The sequence below is a fragment of the Anoplopoma fimbria genome, chromosome 13, assembly GCF_027596085.1.
Source record: "Anoplopoma fimbria isolate UVic2021 breed Golden Eagle Sablefish chromosome 13, Afim_UVic_2022, whole genome shotgun sequence".
Classification (NCBI taxonomy): domain Eukaryota; kingdom Metazoa; phylum Chordata; class Actinopteri; order Perciformes; family Anoplopomatidae; genus Anoplopoma; species Anoplopoma fimbria.
The window spans coordinates 26,544,268-26,563,731 of NC_072461.1; the positions used below are offsets into that span (position 1 = coordinate 26,544,268).

General features: G+C 41.1%; 1 protein-coding gene across 2 annotated transcripts in view; it reads right to left on the reverse strand.

Annotated features, from left to right (window-relative positions):
* bmp2k (BMP2 inducible kinase) overlaps window positions 1–19,100 on the reverse strand; it is a 50,187-nt gene extending 31,087 nt beyond the window's left edge. The window contains exons 1-2 of one of the 2 annotated variants that reach the window (XM_054611770.1): window positions 18,807–19,100; window positions 18,288–18,471 (exon numbers count right to left, since the gene is read on the reverse strand). In XM_054611770.1, the coding sequence (XP_054467745.1) occupies window positions 18,288–18,435 (148 nt within the window). In that variant the 5' untranslated portion in view covers window positions 18,436–18,471; window positions 18,807–19,100. The remainder of the gene's footprint in view (window positions 1–18,287; window positions 18,472–18,806) is intronic. The other variant, XM_054611771.1, reaches the window with a different exon arrangement.
* Between the last annotated feature and the right edge of the window lie 364 nt (window positions 19,101–19,464).

Sequence of the window (19,464 nt, forward strand, 5' to 3'; positions counted from 1 at the left end):
CCATGCTCTCAAATTGGGGATCTGGAATGATGGAAAAAAATCACTGGACTTCTGAATTTCTGGTTTTGTGATAGCTCTACCAAACCGCAGCACATACAGAAGTACAAAGTACATAGTAGTAGTAATAAAAACACAAAACAAACTCATATCTTCTCTTAAAAGTCAATGTAGCTGATGTGTAATCCAGGATTTATAAAAAGGTCTCCACGAGCCGACATTATAACAGCTGCTAACTGGACTCATTTCATGATGCTAAGCTTGTTAAGCTTGTAGTGGCCCAACTCCAACTGGAGTAATCCTTAAACAAATTAAGCTTTTTTTGCTTTGTAGAATATAGCGAGGTTTTCCAAGAATGAGATAAGCTGAAATTGCACTGGTTTTTGGTGGGAAGTTGGGTTTCTGGTGTTTTAGGGACGAGATGTTTAGCTGGAGTGCCAGTAGCTGTAGTCACTGTCCTGTGTGCCTCTCTGGGTGAATGGGCCCTTAACACCGTGATGGGACAGTCCCCGGTCTCATTAGGAGGGGACCACTGAGTCACCGAGTGGTGGGCATCAAAGTCTCCCCAGACTGGATAGGAGAAAGGAAAGGATCCACAATGGCGCTCTTGTTGCCTAACAAGTTACCTTAGGTCAGCTGAAAAAAACAGCATGGATTGTGATCAGGAATGAGCAGAAGTGGAGCTGAAGTGACCAGTGAATACACAAAGGCCCTCATTGAAGAGTCCATCAGCGTAACGTTTAAAACCGATCTCAGGGGTAGTGTTGTTGCGAGGACAGCGCGACATATAAATAAAATAAAACAAGTAGCAATAATTCATGCTGGTTAAACCTGTGCGTCTCCGTGAGGACAGTAAACAGAACATGGAGGACACGAAAGTTGGCCAAAGCAGAAGGCAGGCAAAGCTAATGTAAACACACTGAAGAGTAGTGTTTGCTTGTATGTATTGACAACAGTGAGAGTAACTGTAGAAGCCTCTGTCAGATTAGCAGAGGGGACTGATGCCATTCTGCAGCACAGAGGGACAAACAGGCAGCTAATGGGACAAAAGACAACCTGCAGCTGATAATAAAGCAAAGCGGAGCATTCGATAGAGTCAGTGAAAAACGACCATGACGATGTATTTTGGCTGTTTCTGGTTTAGTCCATTCTGATTCATCTATTTTGCCTCATTTCAGAAAACATCTTAGATCCCGATGCCACTGATCCAAAGAGTAGCATTTCTACTGCTGACAGTCACATTCTGAAGGGTTAGGTGCATATAGACAAATGATAAAAACTAGAAAATAAGAAATACAAACTGCTGATGAGACAAGCAGCTTATAAAAGATTATGCTGATGCCGCTGAAATGGGGAACAAACAGGGAATAATATCAAAAACCCTTTGCAAAGGATACAAAATACCAGAACAGAAACTTGTCTGGGATTTGAATACAATAACTTGAAACTTGCAGTGGGAAAAAACACTGAATTACATGTATGTAAGGGAACTATCCAGTAGTCACATTTTGCTGACATCTACAAAAAAAAAAAAAAGATAAAACTGAAATAGAAATTCGGCCAAGACAAAGTACAAGAGCCAAAGCCGTTAACGCCTGCTGGATCTAATTAATCGATTTGCTTCGGCCGGCTCTGTGTGCTAAGGTCAGCTTGATGGTCGCTCAAAACTGCTGGGTCCGTCTTAAATTGATTTCCTGCAACGAGGCAGTTGAGTGCAGAGCCATCCAGAGACTGAGGGGAGTGGGAGGGCACAAAACCCAGAAAAACTGAATCATATGACATAGTCTTGTGAAAGAGCTCCTTTAAAAAAGAAAAAAAGAAAAACAGCAGGATGCACTCATTTATGAAGACTTTCTTCAAGCTGAATCTCGATCACTTGAGATGCAAGAGTCTGCTTTATTTCCCTGCCGTGTAGGGAAAAAAGCAACCCGTGAGTCATCTTGTGAAAATCTAAAGCTTAATGTACTGCTTTGACAAAATAAAAAAAGGGTGTAGTATCCAGACGTAGTAAAGATTAAACTCAAGGCAAGAAGATGTGGGGGTTGAAAGGGCCGGAAGACAGATTTTACAAGGCAAAATCCATTTGTTCAGGCAAAGGGCCAAAAGTCTGAAGAGAGCAGGCTGTGGAAGCATGTGTGGACAAGATACCAAAGAGCTAACCGTCGCACAAAAACAGAACTAAGAGCTACACTTTAACATAAATTGTCTAGAACCCATCTCCAAGGAGCCCCAACACACACACACTAGGAAATACAATGTCAAGATTTGTTTTCGAACCCTGCAAAAGTCTGCAATGCCTAGGTTCTCTCTGCCTTTCGCAATGCCCCCAACCCCAAAGCCTATTTCTGCGAGTGGTTGGCCAACAGGATGGGGCCCCATCTTGGGCGATGTGTCAATGTCCCGCCACAAGATACTCGCCAGTGCGCTCCCCTCTCAGGTCTGGCTCCCCGCAACCCTGACCCAGATAAGCGGTAAGATGGATGGACCAAGTAGTGTGCAATAGACTTTACTGAATATACATCTACACATCTTTGCACTGAATTTACAAAAAATATCTTTCCCAGGATCCCTAACTCCAGCTTCTGGGTGTCTGTCATGAGAAACAGACTATTTCTTCGATCATGGCCGTCGGCGTTGTGTCTCTGGAGGGGAGGTGGTTTCTCCAACCCAGGTCATCCTACCAAACACTTCATGTGTGCCTGAGGGCCTGCTCTGGGACTAACTGAGGCCATGTGCTCCAGGATCAGACTCTCACTATATCACCACCCTGGGGCTTTTGTTGCCTCCCATGATGACTATGCCAGTCACGGAAGCGGTACACTCTTGAGAGTATTATTCTCCTGAGTGGCTCGGGATGGAATGATTTGCTTTAGAGGGGCTTTGTGCCCGGCATACCAACTTCCTGGACAAACAAGGGATCCTTGAACAACACAAAAGGTCCTACAATGTACAGGAGACTGGCTTCAACCAATGACAAAACCAAGCTCTCTATGACTCACCGACAGGGACAACACAGATGCAAAGAATAACATGCTACGTCACACGGATACCTTCAACAGACTCATAGAAAAAGACTAAGATTCTCATTATTACCACCAAACTGTTGCTAAAATGAAACGGAAATAACAACAAGCCCTACATCAATGAATTTTGTCAAAATGTATAAACGCAGTCTACAAAATAAAAATATTTAATCTCATTGATCTTTGGGGTAATTTACCCAGTAATCTTGCTACATGTGTTTCTACCTGTTTGTCTGACAACTTTCAGAAAGATGTGACACCTCCTTACAGCAAGATGGTGAACTGTTTCAACAAATAATGATCAATAATTAATCTCTCTTTGTTGAAGGGCTCAAAAGTAAGAAACTGGCAACCCATTCATTTGAATATTGCACAGTTATTGTCAGATCAGGAGCCAGGCAACGCTGCACGCCACGTCGCTGCACATGTGTTGCCGTGTTTACTCGTGTGCGCACAGGCTTGTGTTCCCGAGACAATGGTGAAACAAATACAAAAAGTTGATATACTGTGGGGTGAAAAGTTCAACTCGACCATCGACAGCACAAACAAATGTGTAAATGGGTTTAACGGACAAAAGAACCAGATGAACCTGAACAGAAAAAAAAAAGGTAAAGTATCCCAGAATCTTTGAGCTGCACTTTTATTCTTTTAAGTCTCTTTTTTGTTATTAGGCTAAAGTTTGACAGCATAGGCAACCATATTGTCAGTTTTGGCAATCAAAAAACTGATGCCTTTTTACCAGCCTAGCAACCACTTTTAAAACTTGAGCCCTGAATTATTAGCAATATCAAATAAGGTTATGCTACTACAGAACTATTGAATCTCAACACCAAGAGCCAAGAGGCTAAAGCTCATTTAAGAATAAGTTCAAACCTGCATATTTCTTACATATTTCATGAATCATCCGCTTTCTCATGTTCTCACATCTCTTCAGAAAACTTTAAACACACAGATTTTAAGAGTGACACATGGGTAGAAAAGTATCAGAAGATGATTTGCTCCAAGTTTAAGTTACATAGACTGATAATACAGCACAGCGAGGTTCTCAGAAGTGCAACTGAATCCTTTCAGAGTGTTAAAGCATTGCTGATGGGCATGTCTAACTCTGGCTCTCAGGGCCCATTAGTCACATCTCACCGTTATTGTACCCCCCCCTCCTGCTTGTCCATTAGCTGGCTGCACTGTGGAGAGGAGACGGACGCATTTCACCGTGAGGACATGGTCAGTTGTTGGTGACAGTTGGGAGGGAAAACCCCAGAATCCATCAGGCCAAGAAGAAAGGATGGGGGGGTACTGACACTACAGCCTGGTACTGAACCAGGGCTGTAATTACTGGATCACTTTCCCCCGACCGTGCATCAAGCACTAGGGACCCTGACATCACTGGAAAAGCCTGACTAACTGGGACAGTGACAGGCGGCCCACATGACAGCCTGTGGAAGAGGCTTGAAAGAGGATCTGAACAGCCCTTTGCGAAACAGATACTCAGCATGTGATATAGACAAGAAAAGAAAAAAACAAAACTTCAAAAGTGGCAGAGAAGTGTCTCAACAAGTGAGGATTAGAGGATTGAGTAACACGCAGCGAACAGAGATGATATAGGTTTAAAGTTTCTGCCTAAGCACCAGAAACAGATGTTCTTCCTCGGAAGCATGATGTCATCTGTGATAACAGTCCGCTCTCTGACCGACAGACTTTCTGCTCACATCTCTCCTTCTGCCTGTTGGTTCACTCATTTCAGACCCTTCAGCTTTGTACTTAAGGTTAGCGTGACGTCTTAGCTTGTTAAAAAGAAACAAACTGAGAATGTTGTTCTATTCAAAGTGCCTCCTTCAGCTGTAGAGCTGCCTTTTAAGAGCAGAGAATACCATTTATTTTAGAGCAGGCTTAGGCATTTCCTCCTGGAGGCCCCCATCCCCTAACATGAACCCACAACACCTCCTCTACAAGTCCTCACAGTTGTAGAGCTTGATGAGAAGATGTTACTAGCTTTAATCAACTTAAAGTTGGGTTGCACGACAATAAAAAAAAAGTTTGATAGAAATCATTTTCATCTCATTTTAGCTTGCCTGAAGAAACAGGTTATCTGAATACTAGTGTTGGATTTTCCCATGAAATAATGATGAAATTGTTATTCTAGAAATTATAAGAAATCAGGTGAAAAGTCAGATTTGCACTTTGCGAAACAATTCACGTTTTTTTTGAGCCTCCTTTAGCCTACAAATCTCCCTTTGGACTATGTCCCCAACTTCCTCTGAATGTGTGTTATTTCATAAAAACTTTACTTGGCCAGGGATCCTCTTTTGGGTTCTCTCTTAAAAACAAACCAAAAACATGTCCACTAAACTTAAATGAATAAGGTGGAATACTTAGTGAGTATGTTACTGGATATTTTGAAGCTTCAGTGACAGTAAAGCAGGGTAACATTCAGGAACATTGCAAATATTTAACATGTGCTAAAAGACAACATTAATTGATGAATATAAAAGTTTAGATGTCCTGTCACTTCTTCTTTTATCTTATCCTTTGCAACATTCAGTAAGAGTGTTGGCATCAAAACAAGTGTTACAACTAAAGAATACTAAAGTCATCATAAATTCCACTAGTATTCTTCATACTAACAGGTGCGAATTTTCCACAATAAATGTAGGAAATGGATTTCAAGGTCTGGCCAGTTTGCCATGCTGTGCCAGCTGCTCTCACTAATTACCAAAAATGACTTCATGATCCCCGGCGCTTCAGCAAATCCTCTGAGATTTGGTATTAAACTCACTAATGTGGGAAGGAATTTTGTTCTTTTGCTGGTTAATTTTGTGACCAAACATACTGTGAAATTGGAGCAACAACAAGCCGGTGGACGTGAAAACAAAGGCAATCACCAGCATACGTTTCATAATGTGCATGAAAACATGTCATTTTACATTCTAAAAATCCATCATAGACCATCCAACTTGTGATTTCACACGTTCTGCAGGCACTGACATACTTTTCAGTTTGCAAAGGTCATATCTAAAGATTGTAACTAGATATGACCGAACAATTGCAAAGACTCTCATGAGACTTGCTGCCCAACTACTTATCCAAACATCGACCATTCAAGGTCAACCACTAACATCCAACGTTTAAGGTCAATGCCTTACCTCAACCATTCAAGGTCAATAACTCAACCATTCGGGGTCAATGCCAAATATCACCCCATCTGAGACCAATGCCAAATCTAAACTATTGGAGGTCAATGCCAAATCTTATGCATTTGAGGTCAATGTCTGATCTTAACCATTCGAGGTCAGTGCCTAACACTTAATCTTTTGAGATCAATGCCTACACAACCATTCAAGGTCAATTCCATTCCTTAACCATCTCAAAAGGGTTTTGGAAATTGTGAGTCTCCATCTAGACTGGACTGCTTGCAAACATCAAGCCCTTATAACCCACTTTAGGCTAACAACTATCCGTTAAAAACACTGCCTAGTCCGTTTCTCTCGAGTCATCCGAAGTCAAACTGAAGCAGCATTCACAAAAGCATCAGTGGCACAGGTTGTCAGCCCTAAAAATAGGCATGCACTTGCTTTTAGCGTGCAGTTGAGAGATTCTGCACTCTGTGAGCCTTTTTCCTTGCTGCACACCGCCCTGTCATCTTCTCTGGACCTTTCAAAGACAAAATCCTGCTTTGGTTTGAGGATGTATGAAGAAATCTTTGAAAATGGACAAATTCTGATTCAAACTGTATAGCAAGTCAATTCCTATACATGTCAAGGTTTTGGTATTGAACATAAATAAAGAAAGCATTGCATTCAGCTCAATTAATGTGTTTCTCATCCTTTTACCATCATTTACCTACAAACACTGTCTCTTAAGTTCCCTTCCTGTCGAATATGCATGGCCAGCAAGGAGATAACCGAGGTTCTTGTAGGTCAGATATTTTTAAACTTTTAGAGGTGAGAGTGGCCGTCTGCCAAAACACAGAGGAGATAGTGGGATGCTGCAGGCGTACTGGACTAAATGAATGAAAGATGCATTCAGAGGGGAAAAACAGCTGGATACTGCAATCTGGCAAATGGTCAAACATCTGGGGGCGGGGGGATGATTAGGGCTGCAGCTATTAATTACTTTGGTAATATCATTTTCTATAAAGTATTCTGGTGCTAAATGAATGGTTAATGGTGAATGTCGGTTACCACAATCGTTCAGAATCATCCTCTCTTCATCCACAATGTTGCTAGTAATTGTTTAAACTATCTAGATCAAAAGGTTGGACAGACAAACTGACTGAATAGATTATGTCTCACTGCTGTCGAGGCATTTTAAAGTCAGTCTCAGTCCAACGTATCAGTCAAAACCTCACTGGTGACCAATGATCTCAAGAGTCCCAAAAAAGAAACATGGGTTCATGACAACAAACAAATCCTGTCTCATGAAGAAACACATTGGAAAGAGCCAAAAGAAAATGAAACATCAAAGCACCACTTGCAGTTTTGGGTTTTAAATAAAGAAAAGCCAAAAGAAGGACTTTGAGTAATGAATGCCCTGTCAGCTGTGCTTTAACCACCAGAAATCCAACTCTCCCATCGGCCCATAACACACACACACACACACACACCTCCATTCTGAAAACACCACTGCAGACACAAAACTGTAAACCTGAACTCCAGCTCCCTCTTAATTCAGCTTTCATCCTTCCACTTTGGCCTATGAGTTAAGCACGGAGGGCCTGAGCTGAAATCAATCTAATTTCAACCTCAGGTGAAGGATGCAAAAAGCACTTCAACAGACATATGAACAAGTATTTCTGAAGAGCAAGTCCATAAAAGGTAACACGAGGAGGTGCAGCGTTTAAGTGTGCAGGTTTTGTTTTTTTTCATCCTGAGCTGAAGTGAGCTGGAAGGTTCTGGCAGTCGGCTCTCACACATCTTACCTCAACAGTGTTTACAACTGAACTGACAGACACAAGTGGCTGTGCTTGGGAGGCTTTAGGATGAAATCAGGAGAGAGACAGAGATGCTGCTGGATGAAAAGGATACAAGAGGGTGAAAACATGACAACGGGGTCAGTCGTGTGTCCAAGTTTAACACCATCATGACATGGAAGCAAAAACAAGAAAGAAGGAGGGAGGGCTCTTTGCAAGATGCAATGCATTTTCTGACATGAATGCTCATTAATGTTCATTAATGTATTAAGGTTTATTTGCATTACTTTAGACGGGATACAAGGTAAACTAAACAGTCTAGTGGTCAAAAAAGGTCAATGAGAACAAGGTACAAGTGCAACTTTGGTATTTTAGTGGGGAAAACACTGGAAAAGACACAAACCTTGAGCAACAACATCTACCAATCCTCTGAGAAAGGTCGGGGCTTGATTTAGGATGCTGCCAGACTGCTATGAAAAACAGTTTGTCAATAGAATGACCGCAATCACACTAATGTGCTGGTGTCTGTGTAGGTCAGACTATAAAATGATTCAAATTTTGCCCGATGTTGACAGGTCAGACTAAACATCAGGGTTTTAGTGGCTGCGTAAGGTAAGTAGAGGAGAATGCTGAGGGCCCATAGCTTACATGAATCCTAAATTAAACAAAAGAAGCGACGCAAACGTCAACAAAAAACTGATTAGTCTGCTGGGGCCAGTCTGCTGGGGCCAGTCTGCTGGGGCCAGTCTGCGGTTCGCCCTCTGGCCGAGTTTCTAAAGTCAACATAGAGCAGTTCGAGTTAACCTTTTTTTTTTTTTTTTTTTTTTTTTTACAGCTTGTTAGGATTCTGGGAAAAGAATGTGTAATTAGTTCTACAATTTGAAAGCTGCAATTTTTGAAATAACAATTTCGATATAAAAACAATAAATTGTTCAGCTTTACCACTTTGTATCTGAAGTAAACATGACAATATGTGAAACCTTCAACAAAAAAAGCCTCTCTAATGGTGCTGTGGTGGTGGGAAAGTCTACAGGTAGAGCTTTTTTTTTAAGCACTATAAATTCTTCACACTTCAAACAGCAAGTATAATTTTAGGCTGCAGGTAACACTGCAGCAGTTTGATGTCTTTTACGTGTAGATTTAAACTTTGACGCACCTGCTCTGTCGGATGCACACCAGGTGTGGATTGTTGACTGACAAGGATGAAGCCGAATTAAGGCCTGATAATGACTATGTTCATGTCCTGAGGATACTTTATGACGGTGTATCATGTATAAACTGAAATCTAGAAGCAAACGTAACATAAACTCCCTCTTTTTGTTGCTCTGACTTGACAATACACCGAGAAAGAAATGTGTTTTACAACCAACTCAACAAACTTTTGCATCCCATAGCAACAATAAATCTTGCAATAGTAAATAACATTTGATGATTTTGTATTTGTGCGTACACGATCCAACAAGCTCACAATCTGCTTCAAGACTAGCAATTTAAACATTCCAGAAATTGAGAAGTCCATACCACAAATCCAATGTACTTCAGCATGCAGTCTTTTACTAACGATTGCATGGTGTTTTTTGGTCATTTATTATCAATATCTGATGATCCGCCTAAAGGTTCTGTCCAAAAACAAAATTTTACAAGTTTATATTTGAAATGATGACAATGTAGAAATGTACCTTTGCCCAATATTTATTTTTACTGAATATAGTTTGACGCATCATGTTGTATCTCAATGCAACCGTTGTATCAGCTCTCCTGTCGATTTCAACACGCATTTGTTGTTCACAACGTAGCATTATCAGGGACATTTATTATCCATCTCCGGACAACAGGACAAAGTAAGTCTCGAGCCAAGACGGTACCCAAGTATCGGTTCTCGTGAGAAACTAAATACGCAATGCAAGACAACAATAAGACATTACATTATTTCATTTGATTGTGGTAGATGCTGTTGTTTTTTTTATTAAAAACAACAAAAAGATCAGAAGTATAACATACCCAAATGTTTTTCAGATTCCATATTTCTCCTGCAGACTGGAGTGACATGTCGGCAACAACTTGTTTACGGTGACTACAGTTGTTAAAAGTGAGGCAATCATTCATCACCTCTGACTTGCCGTCGAATCAAGTGTAGTCATGCTGGAGTCACATAAGCCTGATGATCAGTTTCCAACCTGTACTTAGTCTCTACAGAGAGCTGGCTTTGACTACGGGCAAACCAGGAACTTTCATACACAAGTCATGACAGCTTATTAATAATTAGTCTGTACAATATATAAACTTTATAGCTTTATAATTCATTCTTTATCTCAGACGACATTTATCTTTTGGTTATCAGAGTAATCATTGCCACGTTGACATCAAAACCGCTGACTGATTGACAATTAAGTGCTGAAGAAACTGGCAGGACAGAAAAGAACTTCCTGTCCAAAAGAAAACAAAAACTTTGGACATTAGGATGAGTTAGAAGAAGACACTCCTCTGTTTATCGTAGTGAGGGAGGCACAATGCCAGAGTGGATTTAGAAACAACGCATACAAATCTGCAGTACACCAATCATTATTCTCAGACAAACCTCTGAACAAAGTACAACTAAAAGATCTGCGAGCTCATTCATAAAAGTTGTCCTCATCCAAAAGGTCACTACAACCAAATATTTATTTCAAGGAAAACACGAAGCGATATCCCGGTCACTGTGCACTGCTGTATTTGATCTGAATCATGCTGCATTCACTGTTTAAATATTGAATCCTGATTATACATGTATGTCAAATATGGAGTGCTGATGAATCCACAATTTGAAAACACACTGATCAAAGACAACGAGCCGTCACTTCCACATCAATGTCCTTCTGTTTTGGCGGTCTCTATGTGACCCGAGTTCACTCCCACGTTTGGCTCGACGCTCCTCCTCGGATCGGGATAAAATAATTCATTTGCAGTTTTTTTTTTTTACAAAAGAGGGGAGGGGGCCAGCAACGCAGAGAGGCCGACTAACACAAGGCCTCAATGAGCAAGCACAAAGAGAGCCATGGCCGTCACGGGAACGAGCGCCGCGTCGTACCAGCATTCTTTCTAGGGTGTTGGAATAAGACAACACAAGGGCACAATGCGCCTATTCATCACCAGTACAGTATGCTAATAATGTAGATGGGATGGGATGCATTCTCACCCCCCCCCCCCCTTCCCCCTCCCTCCCTCCCCTGGCAGAGAGGGAGGATCAAATAGGTCATTCAAAACAAAATAAACATTATGAAAAGGAACGCTCTGACCTGCACTGCAATGATTGATGGCCAGTGACTAGGAAAGATATTGCACCTGCACTTGTTTCAATCAAATTGCAATGTTATTGGTGTATGTGGTCAAATCAAAAGCATTTTGATGTTTGCAAAAGACCTTCCCAACATGATGATGGGTGATAATCAAATAGTTATTCATAGTTATATTTACTTACTTTGCAGTGTCATCAAAAATCAAGTCTGTCAAGTCTTGAAATATCACAATTTTAAGGTTAGTTTGGTTGCTTTTTTCTGACGGAAGCGTCTGACACACATGATGTGTTCAAGGACCGCTGGAAAGATGATAATCTGACTATATTGATGTTTTTGACAGCTTCTAACTGTGACAAACGGTGTGGTTTTGGCAATTGTATAAAGAAAAGATGATTTTCCATCCCGGCAGAAGGTTTAAGGGTTCCGAGGGTTAAGACACAACCGTGGCTACGGAGGAACGTTTTCAGAGTTGTAAAATCTTGTCTCTTATGTTTCTTTAACACAATATTGTTTTCCGTCTGAACCAGGGGAGAGTAAGATAGTGACCTTAGACGACATTATAAAAATACCAAATGAGGAAATATGTTGCGCCATATCTGAAAAAACATTGTTATTCATACTATGATACTATATCACTCAGCCCGAAGCCGACTGCTGTTTCTTTTATCAAAACTGTGACGGACCAAAAATGGCTGAAGATATCTACAGTGTATTTACTCAACGTTTGGCTTTGGCTTTCATGTATTATGCTCTGTAACAAAGCAAACACTGCTGTAGAAATTTCACAACAAAGAGCTTATCAAACATACGTGTTTCAAGTGTAAACTTGCACTTGCATTGATGAATAGCTTCTGTGAATTTCTAGTAGTGAGAGGGGGGGGGGAAACAGTTTGGTGAATGTATATGGAATTTTACAGATCACAAGTGTGAAAAGGACAAAGTGATAAATGTCCACATGTCCAGAGTGAACACAGCAGCCGTTTGCATGGAAACGGTGTTTGCTTTTCTACTGTTTACGTGATCTTTGGCTTGTCGTGGTCAGGGAGCCATCGCGACTAAGGCTGAAGGTCCAACACACTGCCCTCATCTCTTCAGCCTGCAACTTACAGAACGCCATTATTTTAAAAAACACAGTGTGAATGCTACAGAATTCAGCTGACAGCAATGTGAAGTCAGCATGTTTACAGTTTTGTGACAGGCGTGTGACCCAAGAGGACCGGTCAGCTGAGAGTTAAAGCATCTATAAGAAGAGGGTTACAGCGATGCATGACTAGACACTAGTTAGTCACGATGAAGCACAGAGTCTGCGGATCTCTCACCCTCAGAAGACGGAGGTGACCCTAATAAGACGAGGCAGCGATGAATAATAACCTTGCTGTTAACATGCGTGTAAAACTGCATAGGAAGTGAAAGCGCTGGACCAAAAGTCTTCCCGTCGATTAGACTGTAAGACACGGACGTTTTAAACAAGAATTAACCAACACGCAAACATGAGCCGTTTGCCTCGTACCTACAGAGAGGTGCAGGCACAGCAGTCATGCAAGTCGTGGTCTGGTGAATAAATAACTGTGACATAAGGGCTATTATGCAAGTTAAGCTGACAACAAGACATGTTCCACAGGCAGTTATCTGGTTTAATGCTTAGCGGCTGTTCAGCAAATTAGATATTGATTCAATATTCAGACTGCAGGTGCAGAGCGGTCCGTTTGGGAACAGATTTTCTGTCTTCTAGAACAGTGGCTTCAAGCGATCTAAATAAAACAAATAGAAATGTTTTCACTTTTAAAAAACTAATAAAAATAAATCAGTTTCATCTGAGAGACAGAAGCCTTTTAACAGATGCAATAAAGTAGTTTAATATGACAGTCCTGCAATAAATCCTCCCTTTATGATGGTTATATTGTTCAGTTTTTGTTCACACCAAGAGGCTTTGCATGCATTAAGTCTCTTAAAATAAACTTCCATGTAGTTTTACTTTGCTTTTTTATGTTTACTTACACGACAAAACAAACTGTTCAGGCTAACCCTAACTGGTGCTAGTAAAGTACGTACGTTATGTAACAAAACTAAAAAAGGTAAAATAAGTCAACATTGACTTGATTTTACACGGGACATGAACATCAGTCTCCTGGGTGAAAGTCCTGTGTTTGTTTGAACCATCCCTGACCAAACTTTGGTTTGCAGAAATACCTCTCTGATTAAAAGCAAAGAATCTGAGCAGCACTGCAAACTACGTCCTTCAGAATGATCACAACAAAACAGTTTCAACAACAACAACAACAACAACGTATTAAGACCTTCATGGAGATTTATTGCAGGACTGTTGGATCAGACTGCATTAGTTTTAGAAAGGTATACCTATTAAACTGGCAACTGTGTGTTGGTGAGCAGGGCTCTAAGACAGAATTATTTTCCAGACTTATGACTGAGGAAAATAATAAATAGGTATCTGGTATGCTGTAAATATCACTATATATAAAAAAAAACAACAGTGAGGGTGTGTCTACTACGATGTCGCCAAACTGCCGGGAAATTTGAGGAATTTCCAACCCGACCATTTATCACATTCGTTTCCACTAATTTCCTTAACTTCTAGACCTTGAGGAAGAACCCCAAAACGAAAAAGGTGGTAAGTGGAGAAAAAGGGTGACATGCTCACAGATGCATCCTGTTGCTTCATGTCATTTCTGTGTTCCTCTTGGAGACAGCAGCAGATAGCGCTCAGGAGAAACCACAGAGGCTAAAGGGGAACGGGGGAAATGACTATGTTCCTCCTCAATGAAGGAACTGTCAACCTCTGCAGATATGTCACGGAAAAGAAAAGAAATAGCTAACCACACGGCATCAAGAGGACTTTTGAGCTTGACAAATGTCTCATTTGGAATACATTTGGTGGAGATACCTAATCATTAACACTAACATGTTAACAGCAGCTTTTTCTTCCCCAGAGAACTACAGTTTTCCATTTGGCTTTAAGGGAATCTGGTGCTTTTCGTTAAACTGGCAAAGCTGCTGGATAACAGTTGAATAAGAGTGTAGGAGATGAGCCTTTTTATGAACATATAGACAGGAAACTTGATGACACAATCTGCTTTATCTGGTATCCAATACGGGTAAGAACACAGGAAGAAATGTATCAAGATGAGCATCAGTACGGTGGTTTTGCCTCAGCTGGTTTTGTCACGTAAAGCTTCTTTACAAGGAGGAACTGCTGCCATCAGAACAGCCTGGTTTCACTTTACACATAAACCCTCACAGTATGGCAGACTTCTGCAGTAAATTCAGATTAAGCTGTCACTTCTAACTACGGCTCAAAACAACTGGAACGTGCATCAGCAGGGTTATTAATGGAAGTTACTGACTGTGCATCTGAAACTACACGCCACTCTCATCTTGACAAAGAGAAAACACCACAGAAGTTTAAATATAGCCGTTTTGAAGCATGCCTGGTGGTCTCTGGGCCACGATGGCAGGTAAATCCCAAATATTAACCTTGACACATTTACCACTTTTCCAGCAAAGTAGGTCTTTAAATAGAACAGGACCCTGCAAATGATGGCTGGTCACCTGCCAAGTGGTTCCAGCCACAACCCCCAAAAACCTCAGAAAAGAGTTAGCAGCAGTCCTGTGTTGCTGAATGGGCAGCACATGGGACAGACGCTGACGGAAACAGAAAAGTACTCCACTCCTTATAGAGTGCTACATTTATGACAGCATCCTCAAGCATGCTCATTTAAGTGTGTATTGACATCATGAGTGCAAGTGAAGCTGTGGAAGCGATTTATTGATTTGCTATGGTTACTGTAAGAGAGTAGCTTTTGTCTACTGGTAGTTTTTGGAGTATTTTGTCATTTTATTTCTACTTAAGCAAGTTTTTGTTTTTTTTAAACAACACATACAGTAGACTAGAGTACAAATGCCTCCAGCCTGTAAAATAAATCAATGTTTGTACTGAATTCTGTACTGAATCACTGAAGAAAATACTAATTAAATTCAACTTAATGCACCTTTTTTTTGTAATTTCTCCATTCTTACACTTCGGAAAAATACAGGGCTCAACAATAAGGATTGCCAGATTGCCTGGGGCAATTCAAATGCCACCTCGGGCAAGTAAATCTAGCTGATATGGCAAGTTGTAAAAAAGAATTAAACTTTTTCCCCCCCGAGCTGATGATGAAAGTAGCTAGTCTTGCTTCCTTCTCATCTCTGTCGAGAGTCGCACATGTGCAGTACTGATCTGGCACTTGCAAGTATATAAATTATCTTTTCGGAGGTATTGCACAATTTGCCGCAAGACAGCCGGTACAGATAAAACGGTGGCGTTTCTTTTCAAAGGTCACGCCAAATTTCCAGGAAAACAGAGATGCTGTTGCGATAAGAGGCAACAGCATCTCACTTGCATGGTTACTGTTGTTATTTGATAACCGCTCATAAACAAAACACTCTGTATAGGGGCAAGTAAAAAACTGACTTTGGGTAAGAAGATTTCTGACCCACATCACATCACATGTTTTGATCCTGATTTCGCTTTACGTTTCACTCTGAATAAGTCTCCAAATGGCTATTTACTAGACACCTAGCACTTTTACTCCACCTTAATAACTGGGTAACAATATTCTACTTTTAGATTTAACATTCAGTCTATTTTTAAATGCAGCATTAAATGAAATAGACAGTTGTGATTAAGTGTGCAGCCCCGACAGGCACAGACACACGGCTCTTACTTTGGAACAGAATGATGAGCAAAGGTCACAATGTGACCTTGTGCTCCTGGTAGCAAAACCAGCCACAACCACTTCACATGATTATATGATGACACAAGACTCATGACTGCTTGCAGGGAGTAGTGTGTGTGTGTGTGTGTGTGTGTGTTTTGTTTTGTTTTTTGGGGCAAGTGAGATCAGGTTCACAGTTTGAATCAACAGCATGTTTACAGCATTCTGTTACTGGAGGAGACAGCGACAAAAAAAATGTCTGAAACATTTAGTTTGTGCTCTTTATTCATAGCGTCTTACAAAGAATGATTATGGCATCAGTAACAATAATAGTGCACACGCAAAAAAATGCATTTAATGATGCCAATTAACTTTGTTTGATTTGATTTTACAATTAAAGTCAGTCAGGAGTAGTGCTGGACGTTTTTGCCCACAAGTTTAAACCATTTGGTCTGACCTTGACTAAATACATACTTAAACAGTAGACAGAACTTGAGTAACTCGTTTGGTAATTCATGTAAATAAAAGTACTATCAGCCTTCTTCAGAAGAACCCAGTACTGCAGATGAATCATTTAAGATCTAGTGCTCATTACAGGCTTAAGCATATTTGATGAGTGAGATTTCTCTAACCTTTTCCAGTAATGACTAATAAGCATTCCTGTACTCTGTAATAATGAGCCTGAAAATATGACTAACCACTTCCTGTTAAGGGGAAGACCCCCATGACCAATTAGTCGTCTAATTGGCTGAGCTGCGTTATTCTCTAAATCAAAAGGATGTTTCTAATTAACACACTTAGATAAGCATTACACCATTTGTGAAAGAACCAGCCGTTTTGTGAGACCTGTTTTTTTTTCATGAGCACTTCCTCATTCTGTGCCTGTGTGACTGAACATGGACGGGAATCTCATTTCGACATATTTGAACACAAGGTTTGGTCAGACAATGAAGGAAACGTCTTACATTTCCAAGAAACCCTGTAGACATCCTCGGGAGCTGCTCTGGGGGGAAGATGCAGCCATTGCATAAGACATCCATTATGTATTTATTTTGTTGTTACTTGTTTTAAATCGGTATGCCATCTAAGTCAATTAGGTTTGTGTTAACAGAAAACTACCGTGTCTCTCAGCCAACCTATGGAGGTACTAGCGTTTGTACATTTTAACAGCTGCAACGAGTGTTTGCGTATGTCCTCAAAGAAAGTCATCATGGAACAAAAGCAAGCTGCAGAAGAACTTGAATGAACATGTTGAACATGTTTTTTTTAATGGCTGAATCTTTACATAGTGTACAGTACCAGTCAAACGTTTGGACACACCTTCTCATTCAATGGTTTTTCTTTCTCTTTTATTTTTTTCTACATTGTAGATTAATATTGAAGACATCCAAACTATGAAGGAACACATATGGAATTATGTGGTAAACAAACAAATGCTCAACAAACCAGAATATGTTTTATATTTTAGATTCTTCAAAGTAGTTGAATGAGAAGGTGTGTCCAAACTTGTCCAAACATAGGCCTACACACACACACACACACACACCAATTGACCGGTACTGTATGTTGACACAAGAGGCTTGGACCCTTGTTACAAACACCCCCCACCATACCAGTGGAGCAGCTGAAGCAGGATGTAAACCACAGCTGTATGGCGGAAAAAAGTTGCAAGTTTAAATTCCAGCTATGGTCCAAATCCCTGGTGCCCCACTTTAAAATACCAAAAAGCCTGGAAGAGGAGACCGAACTACAGTACCAGTCAAAAGTGTGGACACACCTTCTCATTCAACTACTTTGAAGAATCTAAAATATAAAACATATTCTGGTTCGTTTACCACATAATTCCATATGTGTTCCTTCATAGTTTGGATGTAGTTGTAGTTTGGAAGAAAAAAATGAAAAAGAAAGAAAAACCATTGAATGAGAAGGTGTGTCCAAACTTTTGACTGGTACTGTATATATATAAATATATATACAGTACAAAGTATAAATATATATACAGTACCAGTCAAAAGTTTGGTACTGTATGTTGACACAAGAGGAGGCTTGGACCCTTGTTACCCTTGGGGCAATCCACCCCCTGGCAGTGAAGCAGCTGAAGCAGGATGTAAACCACAGCTGTATGGCGGAAAAAAGTTGTGTGTGGGTCCAAATCCCTGGTGCCCCTACTTTAAAACACCAAAAAAGCCTGGAAGAGGAGACCTATTTCAAATCACTCCTGCATGTAAGTGACTTGGGGAAATAAGCAGATGTTTGAGGGGAGTGGAGGGGTTTGTGTCTGGAGGAGGAGGACGGGTGTGTCCCAGTGAATACCAGTGTGGTTTAATGGGAGAAAACACAACACACACACACAGTAACATATGCCACATACCCTCTGCAATGAGCTCATCCACGGTGACTTGATACCGGCCGATTGCAAACACTCTCCCCAAGTAGCTGCTGACTCCAGACCCGGACCCGGACGCCCCTCCTCCGAGCCCTCCACTCTCAGACTTCGGCATCCTGGAGAACTTCTTCATCCTGCAGCTTTTTTGGTCCTCTCAAATGTCAACACCCTGTTGTTTCACACACACACACAAACACAGCTCAATGTCACTTGTGTGTCCTCTTTATCTTCTCATCTGCAGTGTTTGTTCCTCATGCATGCTCCACAGATGCTTCTCCTGCAGGGACAGTTCATATGCATGCGTTATGGGTTGAAAAAAACATGCAAAAACAAAAACAACAACAACAACAATGTGATGTTAGCTCATGTGGCTAACAGCTAGCATGCACACACACACAACCATGCAGTAAATAATCCCTCCATGTGTGTGTGTGTGTGTGTGTGTGTGTATCCACCACCTGCACAAACAAACAAACAAACAAACAAACAAATAAAAAGCCTCACAGGTTCCTCCTCACTGTGCTAGCTCGTTAGCAGCGGCGGCTAACTCCCAAACGTCGCTTTCGGCGCCGCTAGCTTCGCCCACCGCGCCGCGCTGCCGCGTTAGCTCGCTAGCTGCGGTTAGCTTTTAGCGGCTAACGAGCTCTTCCCTCTCTCTCTCCCCGTGTGTGAGTGTGTGCAGGCGGGCTAACACAGCAGCCGTCTGTGTCTCATCAGGAAACCTTCCAGTTTGGACGTTTTCATCCTCCACACTCACGCATGTGTCATGTCTTCTGCCGCTGAAACTTCTCCCCGGAGCGGCAGCGCTGGAATAAGAAAAAAAGGGGGCGGGGCTTGTTTGTTATCTAACCAATCAGAGGGACAACCTAACCTGACGAGGCCCCGCCCCCTTACGCTGCTGTGATTGGTGGAAGCGGAGGAGGTATGGAAGCCCGCGAGTGCCAAGAAGAGGGGACAAAATTAATGAATGAAATTATGGATAATAAAGCGTTTGAGAAATGGGAAAAATGCGATATATGTCAAAACAATGTTATTGCTCAAAACACATGGAGAACTTTTGTGGGATAAATATAACACGTTAAAATTATGAATCGTATAATTTATTGTGCAAATACACACTTAAGATAAGATAAGATAAGATAAGATAATAGTAAAAGAAGAC